The 16615-nt window shown below is 44.7% G+C and overlaps 1 protein-coding gene across 1 annotated transcript; it reads left to right on the forward strand.

The window, feature by feature from the left end:
* The first annotated feature begins 1129 nt into the window (after positions 1 to 1129).
* Positions 1130 to 14937, forward strand: ARRDC5 (arrestin domain containing 5). The gene is made up of 4 exons (XM_074167622.1): positions 1130 to 1382; positions 5481 to 5689; positions 6378 to 6905; positions 14869 to 14937. The coding sequence occupies exons 1-4, from the start codon at positions 1130 to 1132 to the stop codon at positions 14935 to 14937; spliced, it is 1059 nt and encodes a 352-aa protein (XP_074023723.1).
* Positions 14938 to 16615: the final 1678 nt, after the last annotated feature.

Here is a 16615-nt window from a genome sequence, read left to right on the forward strand (position 1 = left end):
TACATCACAATAAAATCTTGCCACTCATCCTGCACTGGTGAACAATAGCCCACTGGCTTCAGTCAGACCTGCAGGACCTCGCTGCCCAGAGAGGTGGTGTGGTGGCTGCTCACCTGCCCTGATGTCCTCAGGGCACTTGCCAAAGGCTTCTGGCCACTGTTTATGCAGGCAGTATCAGCCATACCTACTACCTACCACTAGTATTTTGCTGTGGGGGGCTTAGCACAGGTCCTTCGTGGTAGCATGCCCAGGTAACAATGGCTAAACTGCTAGTGAGGTGAGTGTGAATACAATACACAAAACTGCGCCTTCTGGGAGGGAGGTTGTTCAAAACCGGTAACACCATGAGGAAAGGAGGAATGGTTAACTTTACTTGAGACAACCAGCAGCTGGATTAAACAGTAGGTAGAAAATTACCAGCAGACTTATAAGAGAAGAAAATCAGCCTGGAAAGAAGTCTCAAGGAAGTGTGGGAAGTTGTGACCAGGGACAAGACCTGGGAGTGGGACAGGGGAAGCAGCAGCCACCAAAGCCAGGGCTGGCACTGTCAGAAGCAGTTTGCCACTGCCAGATGGTCTGAGCAGCCTACATGCAGCCAGCATGCTGATGCTGATGGGGTGCAGTGCTGTGGGATGTGGGGGGGCTTGTGGGGTGTGTTCTCACCAGTGGATGGGTTAGAGGTAGGGTTCATGTAGAGCACTCGTGTTTCCCCAAGGAGAGGTGCATGAGCTGGGGAACCAGCACCCCAGAGGAGGTGGGTGCACCTAACCGTGCCTCTGTGTGTGTGTGCATGCTTTGAAGTTTTGGGGATTACTCATGGAAAGCATGCTTAGAATTTTCTGGGTGTTTATCAACATTTGCTTGGTGTCTTGAATTGTGGTTTTTCTGCTGTGTTGCCAGATGTGATCCTAAATGTGTAGCTGCATGCTTGCCAGTTAGTTAGGTGCTGCTAATACTCAGATAAATGGCTCTGATCCCCTCTGGCATAACTTGGAGAGCTGAGCTCTCTCCCTGTGGGGCACCCTGCACCTGTCCCCCATGCCATGACCTCACAAACCCCGCTGTCATGGAGGAGCAGATGACCTCACCATTCAGCCTCCAGACCCCAGGAGCACCTGGCTCTTCCCTCATGTCAACAGTGAGAGCAATTAACCTGGTGCTTCCTGAGACTGAGGTGTATTTGGCTGGCTCCAGCATAGATGGCCAACTGGTTCTGAACCTCAGGAGTACCCTGGTGGACCCTGTAGTGAAGGTGGAGCTTGTGGGAAGAGGCTACCTGAGGTGGCTTGAGGAGGAAAATCCTGAATGGGACTATGAGAAGAGCACAGCTTGCACCAACCAGGCTGTCTACATCTCCAAAACACAGAATTTTCACATAGAGGGTAAAGTGCTGGGATAAGGCATCAGTTAACTGAACAGCATCTTTATGTTGGGCTAGGGAAGGCAGGATCTGGGTAGGAAGTCTTCCTTTTGCCAATGTCCATGTGTTGTTTCTGTCCCATGGCATACTCCTTTTCATTAAATCATATGGCAATCAGGGCTTTGCGATGAACAGTAGCATTCTGGCATGGTCAGCAGTATTTGAGAGTGTGAGCAGTCCCCCACGAGCTGGTGGCTGTGTCTGCGAAGTGAACATTTATTGCACAGAAATCTATCACAACCTGTCTAGCAGCAAGTAGGAAATCTTTAGTCACAGGCACATCACTGAAGCATTCTTTGGTCATCTAAAATGCTTACCTTCAATGTTCTTGTTGACTTACATGCCAGCAAGTATCCACTGGGTATACAGGCTTTATTGTATTTGCAACTGTAGTAGAGGCACTATTAGAGTTACTGCTGTATCTTTGCTGACAGACAAGAAAAATGTGAGACATACACTGAAAACACCTGCAAAAGTGTGATTATTGCATGGAATCACAGAATCACAGAACAGCTGAGGTTGAAAGGCACCTGTGGAGGTCATCTGGAACAACCCACCTGCTCAAGTAGGGCCACCTGCCCAGACTTTTCAATTTCTCAGAGGAAGGAGACCTCTCAGGGCAACCTGTTTCACAGTGAAAAAAGTGTTTCTTGGTGTTCAGAGGAAACTTGTGTTTCAGTTTGTGCCTGTCGCCTCTTGTCCTGTCACTGAGAAGAGCTTGACTCTATCTTCTTTGCACCTTCCCTTCAGATATTATACACAAGCACACATATAAATACAGAGCTAACTATTACAATGTACAGTTTTTTTAAAAAGAGTAAAGTCAGTGGGATGTAATGACCACCTAATCCAGTGAATTATTCCAGGGGATGTTTAAAACATATGGAAGCCTCCTAGGAGGTACACTGCCCTTTCTCAGCTCCTCTTTCTTAGGGTCTGTTGGGAATCCTGAAAATATAGTCTACAGATCATAGGTGGTCGCTGCCTTAGATTAGTTTAACACTGAAGTTAGACTCTGTCAATGTGTGGAAACTGTGCTTTTAAGCTATGACCTGCAGTGGTCAGGCTTCCTTTCCTCTCAGACTTGAAGGCTCTACCTTGTCCAACGATCATTTTCCCCTTACACATGAATTAGAGTCTTAGCCTGGACATACTGTGGAATTCTATCCCTTCCCAGTGGCTACCGGATGTTACAGCCTTGACAGAAAAGAGAGAGAAAAGCTGAGTGTTGGAAAAATTATTTTTGCCATTATATGAACAAGTACCTGGAAAGCACCTCAGGTCTGGATGTTAGCCTAAGTTCAAATTGGTGTTGCTTAAAGACACACTTGAATCTGTATTCTGCCACCTACAGATATATTCTTATTTTCAAAAGAGTTGAGCACCTGCATCCATCAAGACTTGCCAAAGCAGTGAGGTTTAATAACAGATTTTTACCACTGTAACTCAGTCTTTTTCTGCCTTTTCCAGCATTGATTACATCTCCGTAGAAGTGCTCTAACAAGTCCAGGAAAGCCATTTTAAAACATGAAAGAAGATATGGACCTGACCCTTCTTACCCTGAATACTCTGTGCTCCCCACTGATGCTGGCGTACAAGGAATGTATGTTTGAACAGATTGCTGCCTGTGTCAGCTTTTGACACTCAGCTGCTAATATGCTCTTGATAGAACGTTGCTATCTGGTGTTTGATCTTACCACATGCCCTACTTGGGTTACATCTGATGTCTCTGTAAGAAGTATATATACATGGATCCAGGTGCCTGCTGACATATTTCTTTTTAACCCTGGTAAGCCCCGCCACCGCACAAGGAACTCAGTATTGTCTCTCTGTGAGATAAAGACTGCTGGAGGAACTGACTCTTGGCAGCCATCGAATATGACTGGTAACAGCTCTAGGATAATTAGATTCAGAAAAGAAAGAGATGGGTGCTACCAGGGATAACCATCCTCATCACCAGCAGAAACATCCCAGTCAGAGCAAACCAGAGGCAGGAGCTCACAGGACCAGGACTACAGGCAGTTTGAAACTCTTCAATCACTGCTGTGCACCATTAGTCGCACCCCGGGAAATCCCTTGTGTCCTTCACAGAAAGGTCACCCCCCAAGTCTCTCCCATAAGCAGCCTCTTTGTACTTTCCCCACAGCTGCAGCCATCATCTCCCTTCCTGGGAAATACAAGATGGACGACTTTATGAATTAGGTAACAATAAATTATCCAGAATTGACTTAAATTTTCCTGTGTGACTGAAGTTCCAGGGTTCTGCTGCTGAACACCAAGACACGCGGTATCTCCTGGTGCCTCTTGGCAGCTGGGAAACTTTCTACAGGGTAACTAATACCATTGCATGGTTTCAGGGAAAAAAGGGTTTCTGGAAGCACGTAGAGGGCAGGAGCTCCTGTGCAACAGGGCTCACACCCAGCAGCCATGGGAAGCCCAGGAAGGCAAGTTCGCCTTGGCTTCCAGGGTGAGTTCAGGGACATCGTTGAAGGCCACTGTCCTTTTGGGTCTGAGGGCCTGTGCAGAAAGTAAAGCACAGCTCAGCAAGCGGGCACAATTCAAAGAAGTTTCTTTAGAAGTGATGCAAAACAAGCCAGAGAAAGTGGGATTAAAGCTGTACATAGAATGAAATAAGTATCTGCAAGCCTTTTTGCACCACGGGGCCTACTTCAGCCCTGCACACAGTGCCGGGCTCTCAGGCCGTACCCGCAGCAGGGACGGAGACACGTGAACTCTCTCAGTAAATCCCCACACTGTGCTGGGGCTGCAGAACAGACCACCCACAGCAGAGCCCAACCACAGATCGTTCCAGGAGGGGAACGCTGTTTTCTTTCAAGGTTAAACTGCAGATCTACTCACAGTTCAAAGTCCTTCATTCCACCAAAACAAGAACATAGCCAAAATAACTTGAAGACAACGTTGTGTGAGATAAGGCCCTGGGAATATCAGATTTCTACAAACTGTCAGAATAAACAACACAACTTTTTTATATTGCAGTTATTTAAGAGGCTGATGAATTTTAGTTTTCTCCCTTTCAGATTGTTTTAGGCATCTTTTTTTCTTCAGAGTTACAACTCTGATTGATTGAAAATGCTGTTATGCCATCTGCTAAATCTCCCATGCTGTGAGGAAACAATATCCAGGCTCTTCTGCCAACAAGAATATCCAGTTTAGATTATTGAAACTTGAGGCATCGTTGAATTCATCTGCAAAAGGATGCAGTCAGCAGGACAAAATTCTAGCAGTCTCACATCCTCTAATATTGTGGGTTCAAAGTGAAGTTTTGGCACAAGCTACTAGGAGGAAGGAAAGCTTAAGTCTGGATGATAAACTGCCAGCAGATATATGTTTAAAAGAAATAGGTCTTGGATGAAGAAAAGAGTCAAGAGCTGGTCTTATCTGGCCAGAAGAGGCCAAATTTATCCTTGCACAGGTGGGATAGTCTTTCATTCCTTATGGGCAGTGGGACCTCACCCACACAAAACTGATTTTGATTCAGAGGAAGTGGCACAGAAGAAACGACAGATGTTTGAAGGAATGGATCATAATTTTTTTTCTCACAGTTGCGCAGAGAAGGTGTCAAATATTACTTTTTTGTAATTAGGGGTCTTTTGCACAAGTGAAACAAAAGTTTCAGATCACAAGCACAGGTGTTGTAGACAATGATAAAAGAGGAGTGAAAGTTATTGCACCCCTTTACTCCCAAAAAGCCTATTAGTGCTTATTGGGAAAGTTAAAAGTCTGTGGCACTACATTTTGATAAGTGAAAATCCTAAAGAATTTGTGAAGAGCTGCAAGTTTGCTCACCTTGTGTTAAAATGAGGCAGATTAGCAGTTCTCAAGTCTGCCAACTGCTAGGGGTCCATACATCCAGCAACTGACCTGCAGAGGTGATGCACAGTCCACCCCATAACATGCCTTTATTGGACTTTGGGTGTAATACTAATCCAAGGTGGTAAGGACACCTTGGGTTCTGGGAGACACTTCATGATTTGTATAAGGTACAAACATCCTAAATGTTTAAAAGGCTTCTGATTGAAGTGTGTTGTTTGGCTTTCAGATGGATGGCTGGATCCTGGGGTCCACACCTTTGACTTCCACTTCAACTTTCCTCCAAATATTCCCTCCACATTCAACAGCAAAATTGGCTGCATCTCCTACTTTGTTCAAGGGAGTTGCTGCAGTGGCCAAGTTGTCTTAGCTAAAGAGGAGAGATGTTTACTGCTTCAAGGAATTGCTGGTAACCACAGAAGACCCATGAAAGACACGGTAAGGGAAACAAGCTATCTGAGCTGGAGACACACGGACCTACCCTGTTCTGACCCAGAGCTGTAACGGCTTACTACTGAGTGTCCATGAACTTTTAGCTCTGAGTTTTCTCCTTTTAGCATTCAAATGACACTTCAGTATCTTCTGGCATCTTTGTCCTAGGGCTTGCACCAAGATGTTTATTTTCTAGCATAGAAGGTGCAGTGTAAGACTTGAAGAATGACATGCAGGAAGCACTTTGAGATCCAGGATGAGGAAGAAGGGAAATTATTTGCTTATTTTGGAGTCTAAGCTTTGGGCAAGCAACTAGATAGGAGGTGCCTTTTTTACCGAACTCTGCCTAGACTGGGAAAGTCAGTCAAAGGTCATCAAGACGTCCAGAATGTGATGATTCTAATAATTTTGTGGCCTCCTTCTAAACTCGGGTATGGATAGCTAAAGGTGACAATGTTTACATGTGCACACATGAATTCTTTGCACATATGCTCAGGAGGACTGTGCTAATTCAGCTGTGTCACATTCAGTGTAGTGAGAAAGACTGTACTCTGGGTTAATGGTGGCTTGTGGGGACAGTTGAGCAGCCTCAGCTGTTGTGTTAGGAGTTTATGCATGTGGTGTTTGGGAATCACCCCATATCCAGAACAACAACTCAGCATGGTTTGCCTTTCTGTTCACCCTCTCCATGCAGGCCCCACTGATGGTGGAAGCTAGGAAAGATATAGTTTATTTCTGTTGCTTCAGACGTGGCTCCATGATCCTTCGGATTTCCCTGGAGAAAAATATATTTTACCCTGGTGAGACCATTGTCTTCATGACAGATATTGCCAACAGAACATGCAAGTATGTTAGAAAGCTCATTTTTGCTTTACACTGCATTGTCCAGTATCGGGGCTTCAGCAGTAGGGGAGAACCATGCTCCTTGGAAGACCAAAGCGAGGTGACAAGGTTGGAGTCCCAGACAGACACAGCTCCCTTTGAGACCATGAGAGTTACCAGCGCGCTGGTTTTGCCGAAACCCATGCCTGTCACCAGCACTGTCATGGAAAATAAAATCATGGCATTTAGGTACGAGCTGGTAGGCACCTCTAGCCTTCCTTGTACCATGTCCACCATCATGGCCAGGGTGCCCATCATCATAGCAGCCACACCAAAGCATTTCTCTGTGGAGCAGAAAAGCGTGACTCTGCATGAAAATGAAGGTGACATCTCAAAGGGGGTGAGCCTTCACAGAGACAATTCTGAGACTGACCCAGGAGCAATGGCCAGCAGATCCACAGAATAAAAGATTTTTCTGCAAAATCCATGCACACTTGCTGTATGCTTTCACAGGAGGAGTCTGCTTTTGCAGATATGGGACAGTGATTCCCAAAACAAGAGGAGTAAAGCTAGCCAAAGCCCAAGATCAGGAAGGCACATAAGGGAAGCCCATAATTCTGTTAAACCAACTCCTGATAACTGGGTAAGGAAGAGCGGGAGACTCAGCAGTGGCCTAAGCAGAGAGGGGACACTTTGCAGGCCCACAGGATGTCTATACTCCCGTCCATGGGCAAAGAGCCCACCGCAGCTTTAGCTAAAGGTATGAGGCAAACATGCAGACCATAGCAGGAGTGCAGAACAAGCTGTTTGAAAGCCAGCTGTGACATGAGCCAGATGTCCGGCAGAAGGCAGGCTGCTTGCCGCAACAGGACCTGCGGGGATGCTCTCAGCGTGGCAGGGTGGGTGACTGGAAAGCCTGGGAGACCCCTGGGGTGAGGAGGGCAGCCAGGCAGCTCAGGGACGTGCAACATCTGTGGCTGCTGAGGCAGAGGGAGGGCAGCAGGCTGAGAAAGCAACCATTACCCAGCATCGCCCCTGGAATGAGAGGCAAAGATCAGCCACCAGCTCTGCTCCACTGTCACCTGCAGGTGAAACCGTGGGGTCAGCTCCATGCAGAGCACACCCTCAGCGAGCTGGTGGGTGGTGTGGTGCTGGGGGGAGGCTGAGACAGCAGGCAGTCACCCTGCCCAGCAGAGGGACCTGGGCAGGCCAGAGAAGGGGCTTGTCCGAGGGATGTGATGTGCATGTGGGCCATGGTGCAACTACATGTGTGTGTGTGTCAGTGTGGGTGACCAGAAGGCTTTGGGGTTACAAGGGTGTTTAGGATTTTATTGGTGTTTATTAACATTTGCTAAGTGTCTAGTAATACAGTTTATCTGCTGTATTGTTGATATTGAAGGTCCCTTCCAACTTTAACCATTCTATGATTCTATGATTCCCCATAAAGTAATGGGAGAGAAGACACAGGGTGCGTTCCCACTCCACCTTCTTGCCCCACTGCCAGGCTGGGGCAGAGGCATGGGGTGATGTCACCTCTCCTGGTGCCAGGCGCTTGCTGTTGGGAGAGATGTCTTGCTGCTCTGTGACCAGCCCTCACCCCAACTCACAGAGCACCCTGGCTTTTTCCTCCCACCTCTGGAGACTGCTTAGAAATGAGATTACACTGACCAACTTTAATTTACAGCAGCAGCAGGTCTGTCAGTGGTGACATATGCTTTTGGCAGCAAATTGCCAGGCAGCCCCAGCCCAGGGGTTTGCATGTCCGTACCGTAGCCGTCCCCATAGCTGCCCAGGTGCCTGGCTGGTGCAGTGTCACCACACATCGAGGGACTGCAGGGTTTCTCCCACCGCCTGCCTTTCACCAGTCCCTGTGATTGACCTTGATTGGCACCCCCCCCCCCCCCGGCAAGTCTGGCTGAGACACAGCAGAGCACTTGTCACATTCTGCTGCTCATACACGCTCTCACTGGGCTAATGTTTCTCCTCATCTTGTCCCTAAAAACAGTATTTATCACACTGACACTGACAGGGCCCTTTCCCATCTCAGATGAGACCGTATATCAGGATGCTACATGCAGAATCCCATTACAAATGGATTGTTATTTTACAGGTCTCCCTGTTTCATTGTTCCAGCAAAAATTAATGCACTCAGAGCCTACATGACAGGAACATGTTAGAAGAATATTTTTCACTGCTTGTCTTTTGAACTTCCAGCATTGCTTCTCAGTGACACTTGATGCAGCTGAAGGAAAAAACACAAGCTGGCATAAATTCTGAAGCTGCCATCACATAAATGCTGGCAATCTTTGCATTTACTATGAAAAGGAATTTAACTTCCTTTTTGCAAAATATAATTTGCAAAGAAACAATAGGATGTCAACATTTGGGGGGATAAAAGAGCAGCTTTGTAACTTCTTTGTGTGTTACTTGCTGTAATATGAAGCACTGCTGAAATCTATTTTCCAGACTCACAATGCCTGAACCCAGACTGAGATCAGCGAACTCAGGAAGGCAATTGAGGAACAAGTGAGGTATTTCCACTTCTCATTATGGCCACCTTGCAGGCATTTTCATGGCAGGAGACAACGGATGTCTGATGCTAACAAACCTGCCTTCTGATTTCAAAAAACTTCATTTCTCCAGATGGAATATATGCCAGGGTGAAATACGCCTAATCCTGTTCTTGGGATGTTTCATGCAGTGTCTGTGTGCGCGTGTGTGAATCTCATGAAGCAAATAAAACATTTGACAGCAACAATCTAGAAAAGCCAAAGTCCTAATAAAATAGACAAGCAGTGGGATACTTGACTCCTGGGAACTTGGGCAAGTGATTTCACATTTTAGGATTTTACTTTTCCTTTCTACCTTCGGTCATCTTTTGTATTGCAAATTCCTCAAGCAGTTCCTTTCCAATCTTTATAGTCTTATTTGTGTAAGGCACTTACATACTGCTATGGTATAAATGGCAACAAGAGCAATAAGATGAGTGGGTAGTTTGAGTAAAGGACATTTTTCCACCAGACTACAAAAGATGGAGCAGAAAGGTCTCTAGGAAAAGGTCTTGTCAACTGCCTCATTCACTTCTCCACAGAGATGGTGGAGATTTTTGTGATGTAAAGTTAGAGCCATTAAAACATCAGGAGGGACATTTGGGCTATGTGTGTTTAATCCTTCATGTGCCTTTGGCGAGGCACTAAAATACACCCAAATGAAGTAGATGCCTTTGAAGTCTAGTCAGACCATTATTACACTGTGTCTTTGTAACACTCTTTAGAGCAACAGGGCTAACCCTTCAGGTGCAGTGACCTAAAATACCCATACAGCTCACGTGGACCTGAGCTTGTACCTTTGGATGGTCCTGCACGAGTTTCACAAATCTGTTAGCACAGAGTGGTTACTGACTAAGGGCCCGCCACTGGGTGCTTTTATGTGACACAGCTATTGCCTGGGCTTGAACACTGAAAAAAAAAATCCCACTCTCTTAGGTGCAACAACACACATTTCCATGGAGGTTTCATTAAACACTGCACACTAAGCCTACCTGCAGTTGATAGGTCCAACAAATAATTATACCGGCCCTCGTAGGAGACTTACTGTGAAAACAGAGCAGGAGGTTGACTTCTGCCACATGTGCTTTAGCTGCGTTTATATAAATAACAAACTCTTTAGACCTTGGAATCAATATTCTTCTCTCTTTTTTTTTTCTTTTTGAATGAGCGATGCCTGAAGTCTCTCCAGGACCCCATAGTAAAGAGTTTGATCTCTGCCCCCTTTGGGATTATTTCTGAGGAATAGCTTTCCTGTGGAGCTGGTGGGATTTGTGTGGGTCAGAAGTGACAGAAAGGGTGGAAAGAGAGTAAAGAGATGGCATACATGAAGGGAAAATGGCTATATTGTCTGCTCACAATTTAATTTTAACCTTGCACAGATTTTGGAAAACATTCAATTTTTGTATGGCTTCATGGAGCAAAAATAGAAATCTTTCTCTTTCCAGTAACCATGGAAACATAGAAACAATGATTACTGGAAATTATCTGTACTTGTGGGATCAGTTTGGTGTTATCGCTGGATGCCACAGAAGTTCAGCCACACACGAATCCTCAGCAGCGTTACCTGGCGAGGCTGCCATAGTCGACAGGGAGCAAACTTCACAAAGGCCCTCAAACACCTGGAGCAGCTGGAGCTGCTGCAGTTCTGGGATACATTAACTATACCTGCTATTGGCTCAAGCAAAACCTGCTTTCAGCACATGTTTTTATGAATGAGTAAATACTGAAACTGTGACCATGTTTGAGTACATTTCATTGTCCAAAAGACTTAGTAGCCACCAGCACATCGACTCTCTTTATGTGCCCTTAAACCTGTCAAGGAAAGGTCAGTAAGGCATGGAGTGTCCCAGAAGCAGTCATCATCGACATTTATCTCTGTTTCAAAGGAGGGAGAGTCCATCAATACCTTTTTTAAAACCTGTTTTTGAATAAGATACTCTCTTATTACCTAGTTCCTTTGCCTTTGTCTTTCTATCCTTTAAAATTACCCAGGCTTTTCAGATAAGCTACTGCTTTAAGACACAAATGTGGATTAAATCGTATTGATTTCTTTGATCTTTGTACATTCATCCTCTCCTTTACTGCTTAAACCTCCTGCTTTGCTGCAAAGTTGTCACTCTTCCTTTCACATTTCTTTAAGTAACCTGCCACCTTCCCAGACAGGAACTTGAATGGGGCCAGCTTTCTTCTGATTGCCTCTGCTAGACTTGCTGGGAGGGAAGGGCTCCTTAGTTGCACTAGCTACATCTCAACTAAAACAAAACAAGCCCCTGACCAGCCTGGCCTTCATCCACATTACATGCAAGCGTTGGTTTCTAATTTATTTTTCCTTTTGGAGACCTGTTCTAACACTCTTGTGTGTGCAGGCCTATGTGAGGCCGGTAATGGAAAGTCAATATGAATGGAAGTCTGAGAAGAAGTCTTTTTTTTAGTTAATCTAAATGATTTTTCAGTTAATAAAGATCACAGTTTGGTTGTATAGATTAATGACTTGGGCAATGCATAAATTCAGCCATTCAATTTGTTTCCTACTGACCAATCCATATGGGTTTTGCAAAAGTGTCATAAGCCATTCTATTACTGGGTGCTACTGGTTCTTCTAGATGATACATGATAAAGTCTGACTCTTTCATAAGTGATGTTAAACATTCGCTCAGGGTAATTGATTACATGAGCCAAGGATTGCAAATTGAAGAGATAATTGACTTCTTCAATATGCAAATACAGTACCAGGCAATAAACAGACACCGGTTACATCAGTATGAAATATAATTACAATTAACTTCGGCATCACAAAGAAACTGTCTTGATTTTTTTCAGTGCTTGCTTGCCATTTTCTGCTTTCTACTAGATGTGTAGCATCTAGTGAGAACTGGTGTGGATTCACTCCCACAGGGCAGAGTGTACCTGGACGGAGCCACGCTCACATCTTGATGGCTTTGGCTTCACACTGTGTCACTTGACATGGTTTGCACGCAGTTTGCTCATTCCTGCTTGTTGCTACGGGGAATCTCTCTTGGAGTTTTCTACCAGTGGTGACATTTACACAACAGTGCTGAGAAGGTTTTGGAACAAGTTGCCCAGGGAGGTTGTGCGGTCTCCATGCTTGGATATTTTCCAGACCTGCAAAGATAAAGCCCTGAGCAACCTGGTTTGAGCTCAGATCTGATCGTGCTTTGTGCTAAGACCCCTTCCAATGTGAATTATCCTATGAACAGCGAAGAGGAGGTCAGCAGAGAAGAAAGGAAGAGCCTGAACGGAAACTGCATTTTGAGGATGTTGAGAATCAAAGAGATTTAAATAGTAGGAAATGGTGGGGAAGGATTCCATGGGAAAAAGAAACAATGAAAAAAAAAGAGTTGTAACTGAGGAAATGTTCTGATCCACCTCAAACTGCCTTTCTGACAAATGGCAAAAAGGAGGGAGCAAACAAGCAGCTGATATTGGCTGAGACAAATATTGTATTTCAGTTTTGACTACTATGACTCCTTTCTGCTTGTCTTTCTCATTTCCCTGACAATAGGTAGGAATTACATCACGGCCAGCCACAGCAGTGGTACTTGTCTGCCTGCAGAGAAGAAAGGAGCCTCCTCTTTCTTAAAATCCTCAGCCTTGAAGCTATGCCAGGCAGGACACACTGGGGCTGTGTGCGTGAGCAGGCTGAAAGCCCTTTTTTCCTCAGAAACTGAAGAGCTAGAATGAAGGCAGACTTGAGGAAAACATCTATTATGTTCACATGGGCCATGTTTCCTTGGCGTGTAGCTGAGAGCAAAGCAGGTTCTAACAAGAGAGACAGGGCTCTGGGTGTTTTAAAGAAGGTACACAGCTATGTGTCTTCTTGAATAAATACATTGAGTCATAAAAATAACCCTGTCTGTAAACATTCCTTAGTAATGCTCTGTGGAAGGACCTGGTTAGAAGGACCAAAACCTGTTCTGCACGTAGCATACGGTATTGCAATGAGCCATGTTCTCACTGGATCTGTCCCTGGGTTGTGACAGAGCCTTAGGAAAGGTACCTGTTGCTGCTTTGGCAGAATCTCCTCGTCTGGGCAGAGCCCGTGTACAGATGGTACCGTATCAGTAACAGCAATTATGGTCCTTCGGTGGGTGATTTGCGGTTCAGGGCACGAACAATAAAAATTTATGGGAAATAAAAACAGAAGAATGAAACAGTTTGGGGAAGGGGCGGAGGGGAGAGGGGGGAGAGAAAAAAGGAAGAGAAGACGGAACTCAATATGCAGAGAAGTGCTCCAGATGTCACAAAGCAGCATGAGACCCAGGTCTATAATCTGCCTGCAGGAATCAGATAAGCTGCTCTTCCGCAGACCCCAATTGCCAGACATCAAAAGAAAAGCATGAGATTAGAAGTATCTCTGTGACTCTGCTGCGGCTGTAACACATAGTTCTGAAAGGACTTGATGCTACTACACTCCTCTTTGCAAAGCAGCTGGATTTATGCTTTTTGTCGCTCCAGTAAGGAGTTTGCTGTGGAGAGCACTGGCCTCACAGGGTTTCTCCTTCATAAGCTTCCTCCCTACTTCTCGTTCAGAAAACTACCCTCTTCCCCCAAACAGTGAAACCCACTGACATCCCCCGTGTTAGTTAGGAGTGTTAGGAGGGAAATAAGACGGTGTTAAAACCTAGTCATCCAGAAGAGCTACTCACCCAGAAGTCATCTGGAAGCTGTGAATTGTTTGTCAGCATTTGGGAACAGGGGCTTGCTGCTTCTGTTTGAGTATCTGAAGGGGATGGAAAGGAGTTTATAGTGATTTGCTGCCTCTCCATTTGCCCCTCATGTTCCTATGAAACAGGACGTCCATTTATATTGATTTGCCTCTGAAATGGTCGCATAAGCCATTCTTCTTCACCTCAAGGCTGTGGAACTCACAGCCTGACTTCATTCTTCTGCCTGTCCTTGATTGTCCTACTTGGAGTTTGTATATGAGGCATTGCAATGACATGACACATCACATCCAGGGAGCCCAGGCTCCCCATGGGACAGTTTTGAGTACACAGGGAAATGAACACCCCCTTTGTCATTCGTGACTTTGAATGGATGGACAGGAGAGAGATCGTAGGTTAGAAGAGCTGGTCTGTGGTTTTTGCAGTGGCATCTCTTTTGGTAAAGGGGCTGCAATTGTTAATAAACACAGTTTGAATCTTTGCATGTCACTGACCATAACCCCAAGCACAGGGTCACTCTAACATCTGATAAATATGTGTTCTGTCTGTATCCTGCACCGGGCAGCTACAAGTTAATCAAATTTATGTTCTTATTCACAGTTCAGTCTGTCTAATTTTTGTGGTTCTTGCAATCTGCTCAAAGTTTAAGCTGCCTACTTTTAAATGCAACCTAAAAAGCTGAAACACACTGCTTGCAGAACTGTGACTACTTCAACTTTACGGCCTGAGATAAAAAGCCCTCTCCCACTGAGCCCCTCCTAGGAGGTTGTTAAAATTAAGGGCATTGTATTAAAAATCTGTTACATCTTTTACTAGTGAGTCATAACGTTCACTTGTGGGAAAATGATCTTGCCAGTCTAGTAAGTATCTGAAATGCTGCCTTTCCAGTCTTTGAGAGGTGTCTGCTCTTTTTTTCCAGGTGGTTGTCATGATGGAGGCTGTTCACCGCAGGAAAAGCAATAATTTAACACATACTGTAATGCAGCGCAGTAGCCCAGAGTATGATGAAACTAGCTGGAGAGGACAGAAATCTTCTAAACAGAACAAATTTACTTTCTGCATAAATTAAACAAAAACGTAATTTGGGGAAGCAGATAGTGCAATTAAATGTTCTTTTTTGGTCTTCTAGGCAGTAGAAGTGGAGGCAGAGGAGATGAAGCAACCTGGAGTAAGTAACTCACAGAGCAATGTAGAATAAAGTGGACATTAGTGAATCGTCTGCCTGAGACTCAGCAGTTGACCCCAACAGAATCAACTAATCCCTGAGCTCCTAACACACATACACATACACCTCTTATACAATTGCATTTTAGACATACATATACACTTTCATAAGCATGAATATTATATTTAAGCTATTCTCTACAAACATTTTTACCTTCTGTTTGCTCCATGTCATTTCTATCTCCACAAAGATAATTGTTGACGATGCTGAGGCAATTTATAGGCACCTGTGGGCTCATAAATCTTATGTGCTTATCCTAGAGATGTCTCTTCTATGCATGCTATTTTAGGCAGTATCTATCATCCATCACTGCAGAGTGTAGCAGTATGGCAAAACAGTATGGCAAAACAGTATGGCAATAAAAAAAGAACTATTGTACCAAATCTGATCTCTGACAAAGCAGACACAGGCCAGCCCTGAAGTGATGGCAGCTGCTAGATGGTTTATGACAGAGGGCAGAATGGAGACTTGTGCAGTGTGTGAAAAATTGACACTTCCTCAAGTTTCGCCCCTTCTATGGATTCTTCAACTTATTCAGGAAAAGGAAAAAAAACAACTAAACAATTTGTGTAATAGTTGTAATAGTTAGGCTTTCAGTAAAAGGTCAACCATTCATATCAAGGTCCTAGTGATGGGCACTATACTAGAAAGCATTTCAGAGTGGTTTGAGTTAGCAAAGCTTTGCGGAATATTAATAATGAACAACAACTGAAAACCTTGAATGTGCTTGGAGGAGGAATATTTCCATTTCGGGTAATCAATTTCACCTGCTTTCTTAGCCACTCAGTCTCCCAAGGACCCCTCTACAGTCCACGGAGGAAGACAAGTTGCTTCAGGAGAAGACTGAGGATGACTCTGCATTAGTAGCTGAGCTCAGAAGTGCAGTTTAGATTGCTCCCACCTACTCTCTCCTAATTCAAATTGCACGGTCTCTGCGCATAAATGAGATTTGTCCAAAACATACTCCAGCCACTATCGTGCATTCAGTTTATAAGGTCCAGACATGATCTAAACTGAAGTAAAACCCTAAAACACACAAAGCGTGGGCACTGGATCCTCAGCACCAACTGTTTCTCTCCACAAACCCATTCCTGCCAAGTTCTGCTACTGACTAATGCAGAGATTAATGACTAAGGTACCGAATCACCTTTAGGGTTTTCAGCTCCCCAGTCTCTGCCTGCTTCAGAATTAGCTTAGGTTAAGCCTAGCCACCTAACTCGGGCTTCTCGAGCTTAACATTGGAAGTGGAGAGTGGCAATACTCCTCCCATCTGCATCTGTTTACAAATGAGACTCCCACACAACTGAGGAGTCCTTCCTCCTTCAATTAAATTGATGAGTTGACCATGGTGAGTGGCTACACTGAATCTTTTAACTTCTTATGAATTCATGACACAAGCAGTCTCTCTGCTTGACTGTTAATTTAAATACTCATGCAAAATCTAGGATTATTTGATGCTTTTCTCTCTTTCATGCAGGTTTATAATGACCTGAAAAGCATTAACTCAATGTGAGGTCACAGAATTATTTTAGCTGCGGATCAGTTGCTTAATAACAGTTTTCTCAGAGTCATGTAATCATGCAGGCTGTAAGGCTCAAGTAATTCTTTCACTTTCTGCCTACATATTAATGGATTTAACTGCTTCTATGCA

Source organism: Numenius arquata, chromosome 2, assembly GCF_964106895.1.
Source record: "Numenius arquata chromosome 2, bNumArq3.hap1.1, whole genome shotgun sequence".
NCBI lineage: Eukaryota > Metazoa > Chordata > Aves > Charadriiformes > Scolopacidae > Numenius > Numenius arquata.

Bases quoted from the DNA above. Each gene is read 5' to 3' on its own strand.
- ARRDC5 (XM_074167622.1), top strand. From the start codon at position 1,130: ATGTCAACAGTGAGAGCAATTAACCTGGTGCTTCCTGAGACTGAGGTG. The intron at 1,383-5,480 runs GTAAAGTGCTGG...TTTGGCTTTCAG, and splicing joins ACAGAATTTTCACATAGAGG to ATGGATGGCTGGATCCTGGG. The intron at 6,906-14,868 runs GTGAGCCTTCAC...TTGGTCTTCTAG, and splicing joins AAGGTGACATCTCAAAGGGG to GCAGTAGAAGTGGAGGCAGA.